The sequence below is a fragment of the Carettochelys insculpta genome, chromosome 1 (assembly GCF_033958435.1).
Source record: "Carettochelys insculpta isolate YL-2023 chromosome 1, ASM3395843v1, whole genome shotgun sequence".
Classification (NCBI taxonomy): domain Eukaryota; kingdom Metazoa; phylum Chordata; order Testudines; family Carettochelyidae; genus Carettochelys; species Carettochelys insculpta.
In genome coordinates, this window is record NC_134137.1 from 276,856,039 (window position 1) to 276,876,183 (window position 20,145).

General features: G+C 45.7%; 1 protein-coding gene across 4 annotated transcripts in view; it reads right to left on the reverse strand.

Annotated features, from left to right (window-relative positions):
- The window catches only part of SYN3 (synapsin III), a 262,176-nt gene extending 258,148 nt beyond the window's left edge, over positions 1-4,028 (reverse strand). For all 4 annotated transcript variants that reach the window (XM_075008116.1, XM_075008135.1, XM_075008124.1 and 1 more), the window contains exon 1: positions 3,706-4,028. In XM_075008116.1, the coding sequence (XP_074864217.1) occupies positions 3,706-4,028 (323 nt within the window). The remainder of the gene's footprint in view (positions 1-3,705) is intronic.
- Positions 4,029-20,145: the final 16,117 nt, after the last annotated feature.

Here is a 20,145-nt window from a genome sequence, read left to right on the forward strand (position 1 = left end):
GCTCTCCCATCACAGACTTTCCTCCTATGCCAAAAGTCCAGTTTTCAAGCAGGGAAATTCCACTCATTTTTGTTCTCATTTCAGGTTGGATGAAGGATCCTGTATTAGTTACTGGCCTCAGTTGCAATATCTTCCCCTTGAAGACCAAATCCAAGCCAGTTGCTCTAAGAGGGGAAGGAAGGAAGGACAGGAGAAAAGGACAGTCCTTGCTTTGTAACAGTCTCGCCCTATGAGGCAGATACAAGCCATACCATGAAGGGTGAGTCTGCAATGCATTTCTGTCTTCTGAAAATACATGGAGACTAATGAAGCCCATTGCACCCAGGACCTTGGTTAACATTTGTAACAAGGGGACCAGAGATAAATCCAGCCTTTGAGCCCTTCAGGAATGGTCACATAGCTAGGGTGCTACTAGGGGACTCGGTAGACCTCAGCTTTGCGATAGATTTCCTGTGTGACCTTGGGGACATCACAATCTGTCTGTCCTACAGTCCCCCATGTACATAACTGAGATGGCAGTCCTGCTCCTTATCACAGGATGGTTCTGGGTCTCTCACAGAAGGCTAATGGAAGCCCACAGAAGTATGTAAACTAGAAATGTTCATTTGTAGCTATTTCCAGAGCAGCGCAAAGCAGCCAGAAAGCTGCCCCTGAGGGACAGCTAGTGATTACCATGACACAAGAGAAAGGTCAGTGTGATGGGCTTTATGGTTCCTCCTTTCTCAAACAACCCAGCACAGAGGACACAGCAGAAGTGAGGCCAGAGCAGCCTCCTCCCTACCTGCTCCTTTTGATAGTGAAGGTGCACAATGCGAAGCAGGGCTGAGCTAGATTCAGCCAGCAGGGAGCTCTAGGATCTGGGAAACTGAAAGGCAACTTAGCCTCAAATGCCCCTTTCTCCCATTGCCCAAGCTGCACCATGCTCTGCTCTGAACTGCTCAGAACTTTTTATTCCCTTTGTGCAGGTGAGGAAAACAAGACAGAGTGAAGTTAAGTAGTGTCCCTTGGGTGAGTTAACACAGAAAGTCTGTTGCAGAGCCAAGAATGTAATCCAATGTGCCTAGACACCCAGATGTGTTTTTTAGTCACTGGACAAGGCTTCTTCTCTGCTTTCAAGGCTCGTGTAGGTGGGGACAGAATAATTAAAGCAAGAGAGAGCTCTCCTCTTACAAGAGAGAACATTTTAAATGAAAGTCATGATGTATGTTGTAACAAGAAGAAAGGGAATTGTCAGATGAAGGTAGATCTCTAGCATCCAACTGGAGGAGGACTCAAGTAAAAGCTAATATGCATTTTGTTGGTGAAAAAGTGTTTGAGCTTACACTGAAGCTCTTCTTCAAATCCCCATATCTGTATAAGCTCAAAAATACATCTCCCTCACCAATGAAAGTTGGTCCAATAAAAGATACTAGCTCACCCACTTTGTCTCTCTAATACCCCAGGACCAATAAGGCTACAACACTGCAAACAGTATTTATTTTGACAGGGCTTTAAGGAAATATCCTCTGAAACTCTCATCTATAGACGAAACATGACACAACTGAAATCTGACAAGTTCTGGGGTGAAAAGACACATTTCGCCCAAAAGTGTCACTGTTAGAGAAACCCAGTTTTGGAGGTAAGCTCTTTAGTAGAAATCATTTAGATAGTACATAGGTAATGAAATACTTCTTTAACTGGAGCTGAAGAACGTAAAGTGATCTTGAAGGAACTTTGAGCAATCTTTATCTCTGGCATTTAAAATTTCCTCCATTACTGGAAACACACAACTACTTCTGTTTTCTCTGGCTGAAGGGACTGCCTGGGTTAGTCAGAGAACACCTTTATCCCCCTTCCTGTCTCAGATAATGTTCTTGTTTTCCTAACTCCAGTTCAAAAAAAAAAAAGTTTGGAGTTGCTGGACTGACAGGAACCATTCCCTCAGCAATTACCCTTGCAGTGTCCAGGGATAAGCTGGGCACTTAGGAGGAAAGAGAACAAGAAGGCCAAAGCAATTTAATCTTTGACCATCACTTCCACGTTTCAACTGGGGAACTAAAGGGCAAGAGGCAGTGGGGAGATAATGAAATCCTGCAGGGAAGGTCATTTACAACTCTTCTGATGAGGGATGAAGTGAGCAAGTACAAAACAATCCTAAATAAGCAAAACCTGGGTAATCCGCACACTCATTTGTTCCCTAGGGTAATAATCTCCTCTCCTGTACAGTGGTCTCCAAAACCAGAGGGCAATGAAGAGCTCCCTGTATCTGCCTCAGCAAGCTGGTAGAGGCAGATGTTTGATGTCTTCCTGAAGGCTAGTACCAAGAAGCAAACCACACCCTGGATTTCCACTCTCTAGATCTCCCAGCCAGCTTGCCCAAAGCAGACAGGCACTGAGAGAGGAACAGACATGAGTGAAAAAAAGTTCATCTTCCCAGAGCCTTCTGACAAATGTGCTGTTGTGACCCACACACCTATGTGTGGTTAACTGGCCCATGTTGTGGTACCTTCCCAGAGAAAGAATAAGTTTTCTCTACAGCCTAAGCTGAGCGGTAGTTGGTCTTTGGCTTAAGCTGTAGCAGCACCTACACAATCTCCAGATAGTCCCAGATTCAAGTCTGACTATGGGCAGTTATGAGGTGGGCAACTTGTCCAGGATTTCAGCTGGGTTTCTGAAGCTTGGGATGGGTTTCTTCAGCTATGTGAAATATATACCCCATGCACCTAAGTGTGGTTCACTGACCTATGTAGTGGTACCTACACCACTTCACAGAGGAAGAAAACAAGTGTCTGTACAACTGAAGCAGAGACCCAGCTGGCCTTTAGCTCAAGCTGTACAGGCACCTGCACTAAGCTTCAGATGTCCCAGGTTTGAGCCTGCCTGTAGGCGAGTTACACAGTCACACAGCTTAATGCACTAATGGAAAGTGCTCAGATCCTATGGTAATGAATGTGGTCTACAAACCTTTATAGAACAGTAAAAATAGATGCTGAAAGGCTCTGCAGATCCAGCCCACTTTAAAGGAGATGCCCTCCAACCAAAAGGCTAACTGCCCCGGATTTTGGAAGGATTCAGGTATCTTCCACAATTTTGGAAAATGTTCTGTCTTGACAAATCTTACAAAAGAGCCCTTCCTAATAAGAAGGCCAACAAATGAGGTTTGTATAAGCATATCATTTGGAGGCTTAGCTAACTTCTCATTGTTTGCTGTTTGCTACCACAATTAGCATGAGAGGAGATAATCACATGTAACAGTCTTTCTGTTTTTACTATTGTAGTTATGTTTTGGTGAATGAAGATATTGTGAAAGGCACTAGACTGACAGCCCTAGAGAGAAAGAGGTCCCCTCTTTATTCTCAGAGCACGTATAAAAAACCCCCACAGTGGTGTTGTGTGCATCTATCAAAGCATGCCACAACATGCCTTTGCCATGACTTGCAGAGACTGAGTGGAGTTCAGTTCGCTGAGAAGACATCTCTGTTGTGATCATCAACAAGTCTGCTAAACAGTGCCAATGGACGTCTTTGTACTGAGAACTGACGAGATCACCGCACTGATTTCATGCAGGCCACCGAACCACCAGTCCTGGGCTGCCACTGACATGAACTGGTGACTTAGACACTAATTTCTCTCTAACCTCTTGCTGATCTCTCAAGTCCTGAAGTCCCCTACATCTAGTATTACTGCAGTCATTCAAGCAGCCAACAGAAATGTGCACGCACTTACCAATCTGTGTGAGCATCATCAATTACCAAAAGTATCTTGGGTTTCTGAGCTACAGGAGCGGGGCTTGCTGAGTGCTCTATCAGTCCTGCAGCTGCTTGCGTGGTATGCTTCATGGCACTGGAGATGGAACTGAAAATACTGGTTCCCGAAGAGGAAGAGGGTGATGACTGAGATGGCTGAAGCTGCTGCTGCTGCTTCCTCTCAGTTGCTGGAGATCCTGGAGAGCTCGTGGAGTTATCAGGACGCTGCAGATCCATCATATAGCCATTGGGCAGATTGGCCACAAAACTACTGTCCGAGAGTCGCCTTCGGAGGAAATTCATTGTTGAAGCTGCAGGTGGAGACCTCCACAAAAAGAACAAGACAAAATAACTATATTCCACAGTCCAGAGGGGCTTTTGGAGTCACTACAGCTTAGACCAGAGAAATGCTGTCACCTTGAAGCAGTGTTTGATGAAGAAGTGGATCTGAGAATCAGAGGGGCGTTTTTCCTTTTTTTCCTGTGGGAGAACAAGACACTCACATGAGATGCAGATAAAATATTTCACATTAGAACAACTCAAAGCAGTGCCTTTTAAGAACATCCTAAGGCCTAAAGCAGGGGTCAGCAACCATTGTGAGGCAAAGAGTCAAAATTTGATCTTTTGATCTCTACGTACAGTCCGAGCACCAGTGATAACATTTTTAAAGTCACAAACAGTCCTACTTACAACAGCTCCATTAATAAATAAATTAAGAAGCAGAGCTTTACCGTTTAGGTGGTGGTTGGCAGCATAAGCTGTTTTTTTGTTAATCCACAGGTGGCATAACTTTGAGCAAGCTCGCAGCTGCCTGGGGGAGGCATGGGACTGAGCTCCTGGCTCGTGTGCCGATAAAAATTGTCTTGCATGCCACTCTTGGCACCTATGCTGGGGCTGCTGTCCCCTGGAAGCTTAGCCAGCACCTGTGTACAGGGAAAAGGGTCATTCCTTTATATGCAGGGTGCCCTACACCAACTTGCTAGTAAGCCATGTTGGCCAAGTGTAAGGAGTAGGTGGGCTTCATGTTTTTTTTCTGTCTCCAAGTGCTACTGAATTGCACCCAACTCTTCCTCCACTCACAAGCAGACTTTCAACCAGAAAGATTAAAATAGTCACAGCACGGCAAATTTGCAAGGGCTGGATGCAGATACAAATGTTGTGTCTGTGCAGAGCTCTAAAAACAGCTATGCGTGTATCGATTTGGTGTCCCAGCAGTTGTGTTTTAGAGGAAGTTGGGGGGAAAAAAAGAGTCCCATGGCACATTTGAGCACTGTTTACCGTGGAGAATAAAATTTCTTCTGACCCTAACAAGCAAAATGAGTTTATTCTGAAGCAAGAGAAATGAGACAAATATTGAATTACTTGGAATTTTAAAAATTCATAGTTTTAGCACCTCACTAAACAGGCAGGGAAGGGATTGATTGAAAAAAATGTTTCTTGTTGGCTTGTCAAAGCGACTGTGAGTTTTGTATAGCAAACACAGGAAATCCTGGAGCAAGAGTCCTGTGACCCTCCAGGACCAGTTTTTAAAACAAGATTCAATCTGTGTTGGGCTCTGTGTGTGCAAATTTGTGTTTTCCCCCAAGGTCTATTCAGCAAGGTGGAAATGACCTCTCTGCCCTGGGTGTTCATATCTCCCCATTAGACTCTGACAATGGCTCATATCCTCCTGTCTGATCTGACTTTTTTTTCCTCTTTTGATACCTACTATTGATAATGGGTGATTTCCACCTTGCTGAATAGACCTTGTTAGCTCTGGCCCTCCCTTTTACGGGGACCCCACTCTTTAAATACCCCTCTGAAACGACACCCCCACCCATGCATCTGATGAAGCGGGTCTTTGCCCATAAAAGCTTATGCTCCAAAATATCTGTTAGTCTATAACGTGCCACAAGACTTCTTGTTGTTCTCAAACATGATACAACAGCAACATAATAGTAGTGAATCATGTTTACGACTTGCTACGTGTAGCAGGTAACACAAGGGCACTTATTACAACAGATGTCTGGAGAAGAGAAAGTAATGGCTGCCTCTTGAGCCATTCCTAATGTCTCAGTTACAGGTATAGCAGCTTCTTTGCCTGCACTCAGATCTTTTTGCATTCACCTCTCCACACCTCGGCCTCCAGCCTTTATTTCCCTATAATCCTGCAACTCTCCATCTCCTAGACCAGGCTGCAGTCTTCCCTCTCCTGTCTTGTACCAACTGCAATTTCCCCACTGGCCCAACCAGGACAGCAGCGTGCAGAAATTTTTAATGGTGCCCAGAATACCCAGAGCCCTCATCCCTCTCTCGCTCAAACTCCCCACCCCCACCTGCCTGAGGGAGGGCATTTGGATTGGGGGTGGGATGCAGGCTCTGGGATGGAGTTTGGGTGCTGGATGCAGACTCTGGGCTGGGGCAGAGGATTGGGGTGCAGAATCTGGGAGGGAGTTTGTGTGCAGGAGGAGTGAGGGGTCAGGCTCTGGGAGGGAATATGGGTACAGGAGGGCATCTAGGGTGCAGGCTGTGGGAATGTGGGAAAGGAGATGGGGTGCAGCGTGCAACGCCGGGAGGGAGTTTGGGTGCTGGAAGCAGAAGGTGAGCAAGGGCGTAGGCTCTAAGAGGGAGTGGAGTGTGCATGGGAGTAGAGGGGGAGGGTGTGGGGGCTGCTGCACTTATCTGGGGTATATCTCTTCGGCAGCTCCTCCTGGGAGATGGGGTTCTTCACACACTACTGCTCCTCCCCCACCAAGGGTGCTCCCGAGCCCCACCTCCTGTCCCTCGGTGATTTTAAAATGGGGCCTGAATATTTGACATCAGGTGGCAGATGGTGGAGGCTCAGCAGAAATCTCACCTGAATATCAGTGACATGCACACTAATATACTATTTTATATCTTAGGTACGACTTTTTGGGAAGCTGTCTGCTGTTCCAATGTTAAACCATTCACGTCCTACCATTACTGCTGTCAGGCATCACAGGGACCCTGTGGCCATCAGTAATGATCATGACAGGTAAAATGTTTGAAAGCACTTAACTTACTTAGGGCATAGCTACACACCCAGCTGGGTCAAAGGGCAGAAATCGATCCAGTGGAAGGCTGATTTATCACATGCATATATGATAAATTGACAGCTGATTGCGCTCTGGTACTTTGATTGACTCTTGTACTCCACCAGAATGAGAAGCACAAGAGAAGATGATGGGAAAGCGTCTATGGTCAACCCACCACAGTGAAGACACCCCGGTAAATAGATCTAAATACACGGACATCAGCTACACTATTGATGTAGCCAAAGTTGTGTAACTTAAATTGATCTCTCCCCATAGCATGGGTGGTGGGTAATATAGGCAAGGGAAGGCATTGCCTTCCCAAAATTGCCTACGCTTCCCAGCTGTCAGGGAAGTTAGAGGCTGCAATGTGGCAGCCTGGCTCCCCAGCCACCAGAGGGGGTGAGGGTCGGGAATGTCTTGGCTCCACAGGGGAGGAGGGAAAGTTGCAGAAGAGGCGGGGCCTTAGGGAGGAGGGAGTGGGACTCAAGCTTCCCTTCCCTATATGTGCCTTCACCCATAGCCCATATCCCATAGTGTAGACCAGGCCTTAGGAATCAAAGTCCCATGAGACTGGCAGTTCCATGCTTGAAAATTTGACCTGCTACTTAGTGCTTGTATAGTTCTTACCTCCTCTACAAGCCTTATAGCTTCAAAGCAAAAGACAAAATCGTATTAAGTAATATGTATGGATCAACAACAGGCAACAACAAAACTGGGAGCAAATTTAAAATAATAAATAAAAGTACCCTACACTATAAAACTCTCGTGCTACCCAGCACTGGAGATGCAATGGTGGTGCACACTGTACTGGAGGGCAAGGAAAAGGAATAGAAGTTAGTGATTCTGCACTTTTTGATAGTATATAGACTAGCACAGCTTTCTCTCTGTCACGATTCATAGATTGGACTTATAATACTACTCTCTCGAATGGGCTTGCAGTCCTGTGGAGACAGTACTCTGGGCCTCTGGCCCTGGAGGGAGAATGAGTAACTTGTGCCACTAACTGAACCCTCCAAAATCAATGTCTTGTTGATAAATTCCAAAAGGAAGACAATCTTGCTGTGGCAGGACAGTGACTGACCAAGGCTCTAGATGTTCAGGAAGGATTTGACCTCTGAGTCCATCTGTACAAGTGTGTTGGGAAACGGACGAGAAGTATGTTAATTCTTTACAATACCGCTAGAGAAGTGTGTGCCTTAAGGGCCTATCATCATCGGTCTGAAGTTAGCATAATTACAGTAATTGAAATCCATTTTTTTAAATTAAGGCAATTTTAGCTCTGCCATACTGACACATGGATTACCATTAGTGCAGCTCCAGAAATCTAAGATAAAAGAAGATCAGTGTTGGGACACATAAGTAAACAGCCAGCAAGCACCTGGTTACTGGAAAATATCAAGAAGAGTTTACTTTTGCATGACACCAACACTCGCTCTTGTTTTTCAGCTCTGTGGACATGTACATCAAAACAGGGACTTCATCTTCACTGGGTTCCCACATCCTGCAGCTCCTAGCCACTGCTGCAGCTAAGTAAAAATACTACATCCAGGCCTCCTGAAGGTCAGAGGGGGCAACTGCCCAGGGCCTGGCAACACAAAAGGGCCCAGCCCTCCTGGCCAGCACCACTGTTGTAGTAGCCAGAGCCCAGAGCCCTTGAAATCACTGCTGGAGTGTTGTACAGCTGGGGGTGAGGTATGTCACAGTCTGGGCAGCTCTGAGGGCCATCTGCCCTGCCCCTTCCACCTGAGGCACTGCCCCTTCTAGAAGTATGGAGCAGGGTCCCTCTGCCTTGCCCATGGTTCTGGTGAGGCTCTGACCACAGTGAAAAACTCTGAACTGTGTTAAAAGCCAGCCATGGGCCTGTCAAGCCCACTGGCAACATCCATGAAGCGCTCACAAGAGCCAATTGGCCTTTTTGGAACTCAACTGGCTGCAATCAGCAGGAGGGGCAACAATATCCAGGGTCCAAATATGAGCTAAAGAGAGTCCACCCCTCAACTGCCAAGCAACAAGTTTGTCATGTTAGGCAAATTACCTCAAACAGTGGCTGGGTGTAGAGTATGGATCTGCAAAAACACTTGCCGGCTGTGACTATGGCAGGTTTGACAGAGAATGCACTACAGAAGTCCAGAGTTCAGAACAGCAAAGATTCAAACATCAGTCTTGGGCAGAGTTCCATCTGCAGGTCCCAACAGGCTTTGTAGGCATGAATGAGTTTCTTTCACAACATTCCTCTGAGAGACGGAAATTGGGGCAAAAATAAGACTGTAATGTAGTTCTCCTGAGTCACTATCCTATGGCTTTAACCGCTAGCCCAAGCTTCTTCCCTTCATGTGAAAGACTGAAAACCAGGGGAAAGAGGCATCAACTAAGGACTTGTCTCCACTACTCAGTAGATCAATGCTGTAGCGATTGATCCATTGGCAGTTAATTTATCATGTCTGCTTACTATCTTACCATGTAGAAGATGCTGCGGTGGAGTTGTGTATGGTAGATTGACAGGGGGTTTGGGGGAAGGAGAGGGTAGTACAAACAAGGCCTTTGAACCAGTTCAAAATACTAGAGCAGCTAAATAGCCTAGTGGAAATGCAAGGGGACCCGGAACTAACAGGAAGCTTTAAGGAGCTCCTCAGCTCACTTTTGACCAACTCCCTCTTGCTGGTGTACAAAACAGAACTGTGTCAAGCCTTCTTCAGTTGGTAAAAGGTCGTTTGCAACTCAGGGCTTTTGAGGGCAAAAATTCCAGGAGAAAATGCAGAGAATCTCTCTCTCTCAAAAAAAGAAAGTAAATACTGTAACTCCCTCCCCCCGGCTCCGCAAAACCCACCCCACTTCCCATCCAGAGGAATAATTTCACTGGCTGGTAAAGAAAGTGAAAAAATGAAGAAAAAAAGAGAAAAGTATGAAATCAGAAGGAGGGGACAAAAATCAGGCAAAGCAAAAAGACAGCAAGAGAACCCATGAAAACCCAAACATACACAGAGGAACAGAAGGAGACAAAAACAGGCAACAGGAACAACTGCATGTCCTGATATTGCAGATTGTAGCAGGAAGGGGTTAATGAAAGTTGAACATGAGGCAAACATGCAGATTATTATTTAGTTAAATGTTCTACCTCGTATTTATAAAGGATACTCAGGGAATCAGGCAACCAACTCCCATAGAATTTTACTGGGATGTTGGGCACAGAATTGCCTCAGCCCATTTCTCAATAATTTTGCAGTAAAAATCCAAGCCATCTTTAAACTCCCACCTGTGTTAAAAACCAGAAACGTGTTCACTTAAACCTCTTACTATTCCCAATGGGGGAGCTGGAGCCCAGAGGAAATAAACCGATTGGCTGACTTCTGCTAAGTGAGTTAAGATTTCCACTGAGCCTTTTATGTGTCCTCAGGCTAGAACTGACAGATCCACTCAGACTGCATCCAGGACCCTGCCCCTAATGACTTCACCTGAGTAATATTCGGAGCAACAACTATGCATCTCACTTTCCTGTATCTGGGATCAAGAGAGTCATTTGTATAGGTCTGTCACAAGGCGGATGATGCTCTTTGGCTGGCAACCCTCATGATACCACATTTATGAATACCTCAAACATCTTTTAGCTTGCAGAGCTTATAACGTAGATTCACAATTTAAACAGTCAAATGGGCCCAGTTCTGTTCTCTGTCATACTGATACAAATCAGGAATGGACTGCAGTGGAATTGCACTGCTGCAAAAGCCCAGACTCTGGCCTTTCCACTTTCTCAAGGAATAGAGCAGACTCTTTCATGAATCCAGCAATTACTTTACAAAGATCATGAGTCAAGCCTCAAACTCAAGGCATTTTAGCAAGAAACAACATTTGGATCATTTTTATTTGCATTCTGTTTTGTAGCTCTCTGGGCTCATTGTGGGTCAAATGTCCAAGAGTCTCTCCTCAGCCATGAAGACTAGAAACCTTTTAAAAAATTAAATCAGAGGCTCTCACATAATCACTCAGTTACAGGACGTGGGGCTTTAAAAACATGCAAAGAATATAATGAGATTTGTAATAAAATTGCAAGAGATGTCATCACCCAGCGCTCTGTAGTCCATGAGTTCAGAGGTTTTCCACATCATAACCTGCTTATCAGCAAAGCCAGACACAGCTCAATGAGCACAAGCAAGGTTGGGCAAAGATATCAAGTGTCAGTCCCTGGCAAATACAGTGCTATCTCCATATTAAGCAGCTGTGGAACTAGCACATCCTCCGCATTCTTCTTAGAGTCAAAGTGGCTTTTGTAAGATTGATGCTAATGCTTCCATTATGACTATTACTTGTATCATGCATGCTGAGGGCACTCCCACACTTCAGATCGAAGGAAAGAAGGAAGCAGCAGTGCAAACTGGGAAGATATGCAAATCAGCATTCCATGAATTAAATAAGCAAAGCTGTAAAAGAGATCCAGCAGCATTCAAAAGCCTCAGGCTGGTTCTTTCCCCCTCCTCTGCTTAATCCAGCCTTGGATTTTATGGCAGCTCTTTCAATCTGTTGGTCTTTTAGTCTCCTGCAGGAGCTATATAAACCTTGGTTTCATGTGGACAGGAACGAAAGCGATACCAGGATGAGCATTAATAAAGCAGGGACTTCCTTCACTTAGAGAGATACTGCTCTGAAGGGCGTTGATCTAAATGAAATCAAAACGCTGGATGTATTTAATATGTAGAGCATGACAATGTGCATTAGGGCTCATCCAGATAAAAGATGCCTACAGGACTGACAGCTCATTGGTTCTCACAAGAATCAGCCAAAGCCTTTCTGGCCTCATTGCTGTTCTTCCCTGAGAGACACATAAAATACCTTTCTCTATCCCCATGCCATTTCCACATTTCTCATGTATTTTAGATCAGTCACAACATGTCAATTATTTAAAAGAGGGGGAAACTGGATTATTTTCTTACTGTTGAGCTCAAACAGATGCTTCAGCAAAAGGCAAACAAAACTGCAGCGCATTTAGAGCTGAAATAATTTTTCCAAATATGTTGGGTGGGGGGAGGAGCCTGGAGATTTTCGTTTATAGGAAAAATTCTCAAGTTAGTTTCCAACATTACACTGAACTTAACAAACAATTGTCTCACGGTACATGAAATACTGATCATTCCAATTATATGTTAATCAGTGTCAGTCAATGGAATTATGATAAGCACTTAAGTGACTGAAGAGCACAAATCCCATAAACTTTGATAGATTTTTAAGGCCAGAAAGGATTGTTATGATCTCTGAATTAGACCTCCTGGGAAACATGAGTCTTAGAATGTAACCCTGTAATTGATGCATCAAGCTCTTGTCCTTGTAAATGACTTAATGAATTGGCATGGACAAGATCAAAAAGAGCCCAATTGTATCCCCAGGATTTTCCAACGTAAAAGATCTAATAGTCTTTTCCTATAAATCTCAGCTCCAGTTGCTACAGATCTCCTTTGCTTTGCTGGGATCTTACATGCCACACATTCTGTTGTCACACACAACTCATTTGCTCCCCATGAGATCTGACACACCCTAATCTTTCCCACTTCATTCTTTCACCCTTCCTTTATATACCTGCTAGGCAACAGATGTCCTGAAGTATGTGACATACAGAGGAAAAATGTTTTCCTCTACATGCTGTGATGCAAGCATCTGCTATCCTAGCTTATGCATGGGGAAATAACTCCCATTAGCACTAGCTGGTGCTAGGTATCAAGAGAGGAACAGGCTTCTGGAATCTGAGCATACTTAAGGTATGTCAACACTACTATAAAAGACTCACAGCTGGCCTGAGTCAGCTGCCTTGGGGCAATGGAGCTCAGGCTACAGAGCTATAACGCTGTAGTGTAGAAGTTTGGGCTGAGGCTGGAGCCTGGGCTCTTAGACTCCATGAAGAGGAGACGGTCCCAACCTGAATGTCTAAAACTCAGTTTTATAGCCCATGAGCTTGAGTCAGCTGACCAAGGCCAGCTGCAGCTGTGCCTTGGATCTTTTATCGCAGTGCAGACGTACCCCACATAGCTTGTTTTGGTGGTGGTGAGAAATCCAGTAATGAAGCTGGAAAAACTTTACTGCACCCTCTTGCAGATTTCTGGTAGGAGAATCTAAAGTGAAATTCAACTATGTTAATGAGGCTTGGTAATAGATTGGCTGCCTACTAGTCTCCCACATAAGGAGGGGGCTTCAGGAGAACTCACCCTGGCCTGGCCTTAGGACCAGGTGGTTGCCTAGGGCCCCGTACCTTCAGGGACATGTGTTGCAATTGACAATAGCATCCACAACCAGCTACCTAGGTCCTGCTGTCATCATGCCACTTTGGGCCCCATAAACTCTTTGGCTGGGCCTGCACCCACTCTTTCACTGCAGCCATTAAGGAATGCACTCTCTGGAGCAATGCATACTACCAGAGCTATTAGCATCTGGGTCAGACTCTGTTGGCATCTGTTTTTGTACTCTCACCTCCTGCGTGTGGCGCTGCAGGGTTGTTTTTTCCGTCTAGTACCTCCAGCAGTCATTTTGGTGCTACGATGGTTTGTTGTTGTCTGTGGCCTAGCTCTCTGGCCAAGTCACTCCTCAATCCATTTTTCTCCTGAGGCCAACAGAAACCATAAGATCTAGTGGCTCAGCTTTTCAATCAGGGACCCATAATATTTGGCTTCCTTGCCTTCGGATGTCTACACATTCCCTCTTGGTCTGCAGATGGATGGGTGAGCCACGCCTACTCTCTCCTCTGTGTTCCAGCTTGGGAACCCCGTTTAGGCAGCCATGGACTGTTCCGTCTCTAAACTATTTTCCCTGGTATGCCCCTACACTCTGCACAGCTTGTCAAAGTCTTTCAATATGTCTTTTTTACTACCCCTGCCTGGGACCTATGGTTCCTTGCCACTTCATCTTGGTCAGCTAGAGCAGCGTCCCATCCTGGCTACTCACAGCAAGTGGGAGGTAGCAAGTAACTCATCTGTCTCTGGCATGGGACTGTTCACCCTGTCCTCCAAGCAGCCTGTCCTCCCTTTAAACCTGTTTTAGGAGCTACAGGTATACCTCAGGCCTCTTTTGCTCATGTTAGCTGATCTTACTCTCCATGAAGCAAAAACTCCTCTCCTGCCTTATTTCTGCCTGATTTCCCAGGCCTTTTTGCCTTTGGTTCATCCATCTTACCCTCCTTCAAGCAGGAGTTCTCTCCCCAGCCCTTCCCTTGGGGCTATGGCTGTGTTCTCAGTTGAGCACCCTTTCCAAATCACCTTCCAATTTGGAGTGCTGAGCCTGTGCAGGCAGACTCCTCTTGCTGGTGCCTGTCTGCTATGGGGAAGGAGGCAGCCTCTTATGCTGCTCCTAAGTCCCTTCCAGTTGGTTGGGTGAGAGGTGACTTTGTCATGAGGTTTCTACAATGTTTCAGGCCCTTAGAGGTGCAGTGTCCGGATTCCTTCCCCAAGCACCATTGCTCTGTTTACCTCTTGTACCCTTCTGAACACTTCAAGGGCTGTGCCAGGTGCCAGGGTGGCCTGACTATGGGACGCTCCTGCCCTCAGTGGCAGACTATCCAGTCACATTTTGTTCCAAGCTTTTCAGAGCTGATTCTTCGTTTTTTAGGGCGATCGCTGTCAATCACACACACATACACAAATGCTCCTGTGACCCTGCACAGGACAGCCCTGCTCCCTGGTCACCATATCCTTTCATTCAAATGAATGTGTGCGCGCACAGCATGAACAAACATGCTTTGCTTCCGTTTCCGGACCTGACAGTTCCTTCTCCTTAATCTGGAAAGAACACCCAGGGCTCTATTTTCTGATCATGTGATAGATGTCATTAGGGGAAGGAGAGAGGGGGAAGTAAAATCAAGCAGTTATGTCAGGGGTGGCCAGCCAGTGGTTCCTGAGCTGCACGTGGCTCTTTGATCAATGAAATGCAGCTTCTGCTCAGAGCTGTGCAACAGGACTGCTTCCTGCCGCTCTGCGCATGTGCCCCAGCACCAGGAGGGAGAAGCATGGGATTGCAGTGGTGGCGGCGGCTCCAGTGAGTCCCAGGCATAATAGGCACAGGGTTAGAGTGGTATGTCGGTGGGGGGGGGACTGGAGGTGCCTGGCGCTGGGTGGAGAGGAGGAGGATTGGGTTAGAACAGGGGGACTGGGGGTACCTGGCTCTGGGGGAGAGGAGGAGGATTGGGTTAGAACAGGGGGCAGGGGGTACCTGGCCCTGGGGGAGAGGAGGAGGATTGGGTTAGAACAGGGGGGCAGGGGGTGCCTGGCTCTGGGGGAGGGGAAGGGCATCGAACCACATATTATGTATTTATTTTCATCTATTTTTATAGATATAGATATAGATATAGATGATATAGATACAGATAGATAAAACCAAATGTATAATACATGGTTCCTTACACTCTATCCACAGCTATTTTGGCTCTTAGTCTTCAACTGGTTGACCACCCCGAGCTATACCCTCACACCCCAGGTCAGCTTGTTCTGTTTATTACACCACTGGGGTTAAAATCATGTCCACCCAACAGCTGCACATACAGTAGTCCCTTGAGTTATGGGAGGGTTCCGTTCCCACACACCCTCGTGTAACTCAAATTTCGCATAAGTCAGAGGCAACTTTTTCTCCAGCAGAATGCACGTTCTGCAGCCAGAGCACCTGGAGCTCCTTAGGAATGGTAAGTCCTGGGGTTGCAGGGGCAGCTGGGGAGGGTTAAGCCTGGCGGTAGGTTGGGGTCATGGGAGGGGGGTTAAGCTGGGGTGTATTGGGTCTGCAGGTGGGGCAGAGGGAACGGAGCTGAGCCGGAGCCATGCGCAGAGGGGTCGAACTGGGGTGGAGGGGGATTGAGGTAGAGCCATGTGCTGGGCTGGTGAGCCAGAGCCATGCTCAAGTGGTGAGCCAGGCCACGGGGGGTTTGAACCAGAACCGTACATGGGGCGGGGGTTGAGCCAGAGCCATGCTCAAGTGGTGAGCTGGGCCACAGGGGATTTGAACTGGGTCTGGGGGGTTTGAACCAGGGCTGCGCTTGGTGGGGTTTAACTGGAGCCATGCGTGGGATGGTGAGCCAGAGCTGTGCTCAGGTGATGAGACAGTTGGGGGTTTGAACCTGAGCCTTGCATGGGGGTGGTGAGCCATAGCCCTGTGCAGGGGGATTGAACCGGTGGAGGGAGGTTTGAACCACAGCAGCGCGTGGAGGCGGTGATGGGCTGGCGGGGGTTTGAACCAAAGCCTTTGGGGTTGAGCTGGAGCCAGAGCTGGGGGGTGAGCCAGAGCCCTGCACAGACAGTGAGCAGGGCTGGCGGGGGACTTGAACTGGGGCTGTGTGGGGCGGGGGGGTGGGAGTTGAGCCAGGGCTGGGAGGAGTGGGATTTACAGTTGTGCTTAACTTGCATTAATGTGAGTTAAGCGTGAATTGAGATTGTTGGTTTCGAGGCTTTACTGTACTGATTTTTAAATCTGGGATGCTGCCAGATATTTCTTTAGTGAAGCCTTAGACTGCCTTTCAACAAAACTCTGAGATGCCAGCAGGATGATGCTAGGTCACAATTCAGGTTGGAAGCACAAACCAAAAGACTCAGCGGCTGGCAGGGGCTTACAGGAGAGTCAGCTTTACTGGAAACCTATTTAAAAAGTCAGGTCACTCTTGAGCCCTAGTCAATTGTGAGGAGACCAGTACTCATTATGCCTCTAACTGTGGAGAGTTAATGCCCTTTACCAAATTTAGAGAGGTACCTGAGTCAGTCTGTATCTTCAAAAATAACAAGTCCTGTAGCACCTTCTACACTAACAGGTATTTAGTCTAAGAAGCAGGTCTTTGCCCACAAAAGCTTATGCTCCAAAATATCTGTTAATCTAGGAGGTGCCACAGGACTTCTTGTTGTCTTTATCAAATTATTTTCCTTCATGGCTTCTGTTCTCTGTACAATTATTACATCCACCTGGGACAAGGAGGGTATCTTGTGGAATCATTTCTGATCTCTAGTAGCTACCAATTGACTAAATGCGTCTCCAATAGAATGTACTTAACCAGTGCTGTGGACTGGGAAGAGAGGTTGTACTTGGCTCACAAGCAATCACAAGAGGTCAAGCCCTGAGATGGAAGCCCGGAACGCTTGAGTTCTAACGTATGGCTTTGGAAAAGGTGCTGCCTGCTTCCCCATTTAGAGATGAGGAAAATAACACTCCTACCTAATGGATAGGGGTATTATAAGGATAAGTTAATGTTTGTACAGCTGCAGCACTTCAAACATCCAAACTGCTGCAGCAGATAGCACTTATGAGTGCTTAGAATCATCATCCGTCATCAACCTGCTCAAGCACAAAATCTAGTTATGCCATTAATCAATAGCTTAGCTACAACCCTCATTAAGAGTCACAAAACTTGCCAGTCCTTTTTCAAACCCAGCCACAGAGATTGTTCAGTAAATGGCGAGCATGTAACCACTTCGGGGAACATATAGTAAGAGATTAACAAGACTGAGACTTTTCAGCTTGAAAAAAAGATGACTAAGGTAGAATCTTAAGAGAGGGCTATAAAATCACGACGGATATGGAGAAAGTGTTATTTACTCCTCCTCATAACACAAGAACTAGGGGGCAACAGATGATATTAATACGCATCAGGTTTTTAAAAAAAAAAAAAAACCAGAAGGCAGCATTTCTTCACACAATACACTGTCAAACTGCAGAGCTTCTTTCCAGACAGTGTTCTGAAGGCCAAGGCTATAAAAACAGTTTAGAAAGAGCTAGATAAATTCACGGGGATAGGTCCATCAAAGGCTGTTAGTCAGGGATGGTGTTCTGTGCTTCTGTTAGCCAGAAGTTGAGAATGGATGACAGGGAACAGATCACTTGATTACCTATTTGGTTTACTGTCTCTGAAGCACCTTGCCACTGTCTCTGAAGCACATTGGCCACTGTCGGATGACAGAATACTGGGCAAGACAGTCTGTCCCAGGATAGCCATTCTCACATAGAGGAAAAAAACTCAGATATTCGAGCCAGAAACCAGTTTAACTGTAAATGCAAAGTCCTGGGCCATAAGCTGTGTTACAATCCATCCTCTCAAGTACACATGCACACTCTGAGGGCTGGGAAGAAAAGAAAGAGGACAGATAGAAGGAAACGAAAACATGAAAAAAACCTCTATTCTAAAATTAGTCCATCAAAGAGGGCTCCGCACGAGAGATTCCAGGCACACGTGTTGCAGCTGATTTTTGCCAGGTATACGCACAGGCACCGTATGCAAAACCCCTTACAGATAGGATGAGATTCAGGGCACAAATGTTCCAGATCTTAGAAATGCAGAATGCATGATATGAAGAGACAGCTCTTTCTACTTCCCTGGTTGGCTAGCAGGGCTGATGTTATCAGATAGCTGACACTGTAGTTAATCTGCCCACATTATGATTACATTACTAAGTGCCAGACATGCTAACAATAAGGGCAATAATCATTTGGTCAGAGGTAAATAGAGCGGCTCAAGGGGCTGAAAGCCATATCTGCTGACTGCTACTTGTACTAGGTTTGACCATGCCTGTTGGAGTAAAGAGATGCATATGACTGCATGTAGAAGGAGTGCCTTAAAAACTGGCTGAAGAGCTAAATTGAACCACTCCTTGCTTCACTGACTTTGTTTTCGTCTGTCCTGCAGAATTTAAACTCAGGCCTCCAGAACTGAAAGACCATTGCATTAACAGCATTCTGGAGTTAGTCAGCTTTTAATAACCTGTATTATATTCTGAGACCCTCACTTTCATTCCCAAGCAGAGAAGTACAGAAAAGATACCAATATATGTGTAATTTATTTTTTCAAGTTTCTAAAAGGATGGCAGCCAACACTTTGCAGAGTATAATACATTCATATGTAACTGAATTATATTTTGGGAATGATTTTCTTGAGGTTAAGACACTAGACTGAACATTCACTGCTTTGCTACCAATGTCCTGTGCGACCTCAAGTAAGTTATTTAACCTCTCTGTGCCTCTGTTTCTCCATCAGTAATAAGAATGATGATACTTTTGTATCTTAAAAAGGGTTTTTATGGGGATAACTTCATTAAAGTTTGTCAGAGGCTGATCTACTGTGGTGATGAACTCTGTTGAAAACTCTAGACACATGCAAAAAACCCTGAAACCCAGAATTATTCTACTGTATGCATTAACTATGTAATGGATTTCAAAATGAGGTAGATACACTTAGTATACAATAACCAGGAGATATTTGAAACTGAAAATGGTATTGTTCTGAACCCAAAAGGACATGTAACAACCTGTGTCCAACCCAGATGGCAAGTAGTCAATGCATATAGTGTCAGGATTCAAAGGTGATATATGCAATTCTCTCTTCTGTTTGTACAGGATGAATTTCATTAGGACAGATTATGGTTAACCCTGGGCAAGCGACAAGGCTGGGGATACAGCAGTGATCCTTCCCCCTTGAACTCATAGGAGTTACTACCACATCTGGAAGCAGAACTTGAGCAGTGCATGAATTGTGAAAGCCCAGCACAGATGACGCACTGCCAGTTGAGTGTGAGTAGCTCTCCCTGCACCAGCTAAAAGAAGCCAGAGATGCCCTGTGGGTGCACCTACTGTATCAAAGAGAGTGAAGGAAATTTCATACCAGCCTGTGCTCCTCAAAGCCATTGTAACAACTACAGTGGGTGTCCCTCAGTAGGCATTCCACATGTGGACCATTGCAGTACCAGAACCTATATAAGGTATGGCATTCAGTATGTATTGTTGTGTATTGGATACAGAAAAATCCCTAGAGATATGCTGGTAGATATCTTGTTACCCCTGGGAACAGCTGTCCCCATTACAAACACCATCCTACAAGATAAAGATTGTTCCTAGGCAACTTCCGCTCTCATGAAAGCACTTGATAGCAGTTATAAAGAATACAATGAATTAGTAGATTTAAAGGACAGAAGGGACTTCCTACATTACATAGCTCATAGGGCTAGCTCAGTGGTTTGAGCATTGGCCTGCTAAACCCAGGGTTGTGCATTCAGTCCTTGAGGGGGCCATTTAGGATCTGGGACAAATTTCTTTAAAAAAAAAAAAAAAGATGGTGCTTTGTCCTGCCAAGCACTCAGGGGAACTGGACTTGATGACCTCCAGAGATCCTTCCAGCTCTATGAGATGGGTATCTCCATATATGATCCTCACCCAGTGACTCCTGGACCAAGTCTATAACTTCTGATTCCAAACTAACTCGGACAGTCTTGCTACCTATCTACACTAACCCGATCTGGTCCAAGACAGCCTTCTAACCAGAACATAAAGTGGAATAGAAAACTAAAGTAATAGTCTCCAAAAAGCTTGACTGAAAAAGACTTCTACTTCACTGTGAAGCTCACTAGACTCAGGCTAGGAGAGGAGGATGCAGGGGAGCAGATCCAAGCACCCAA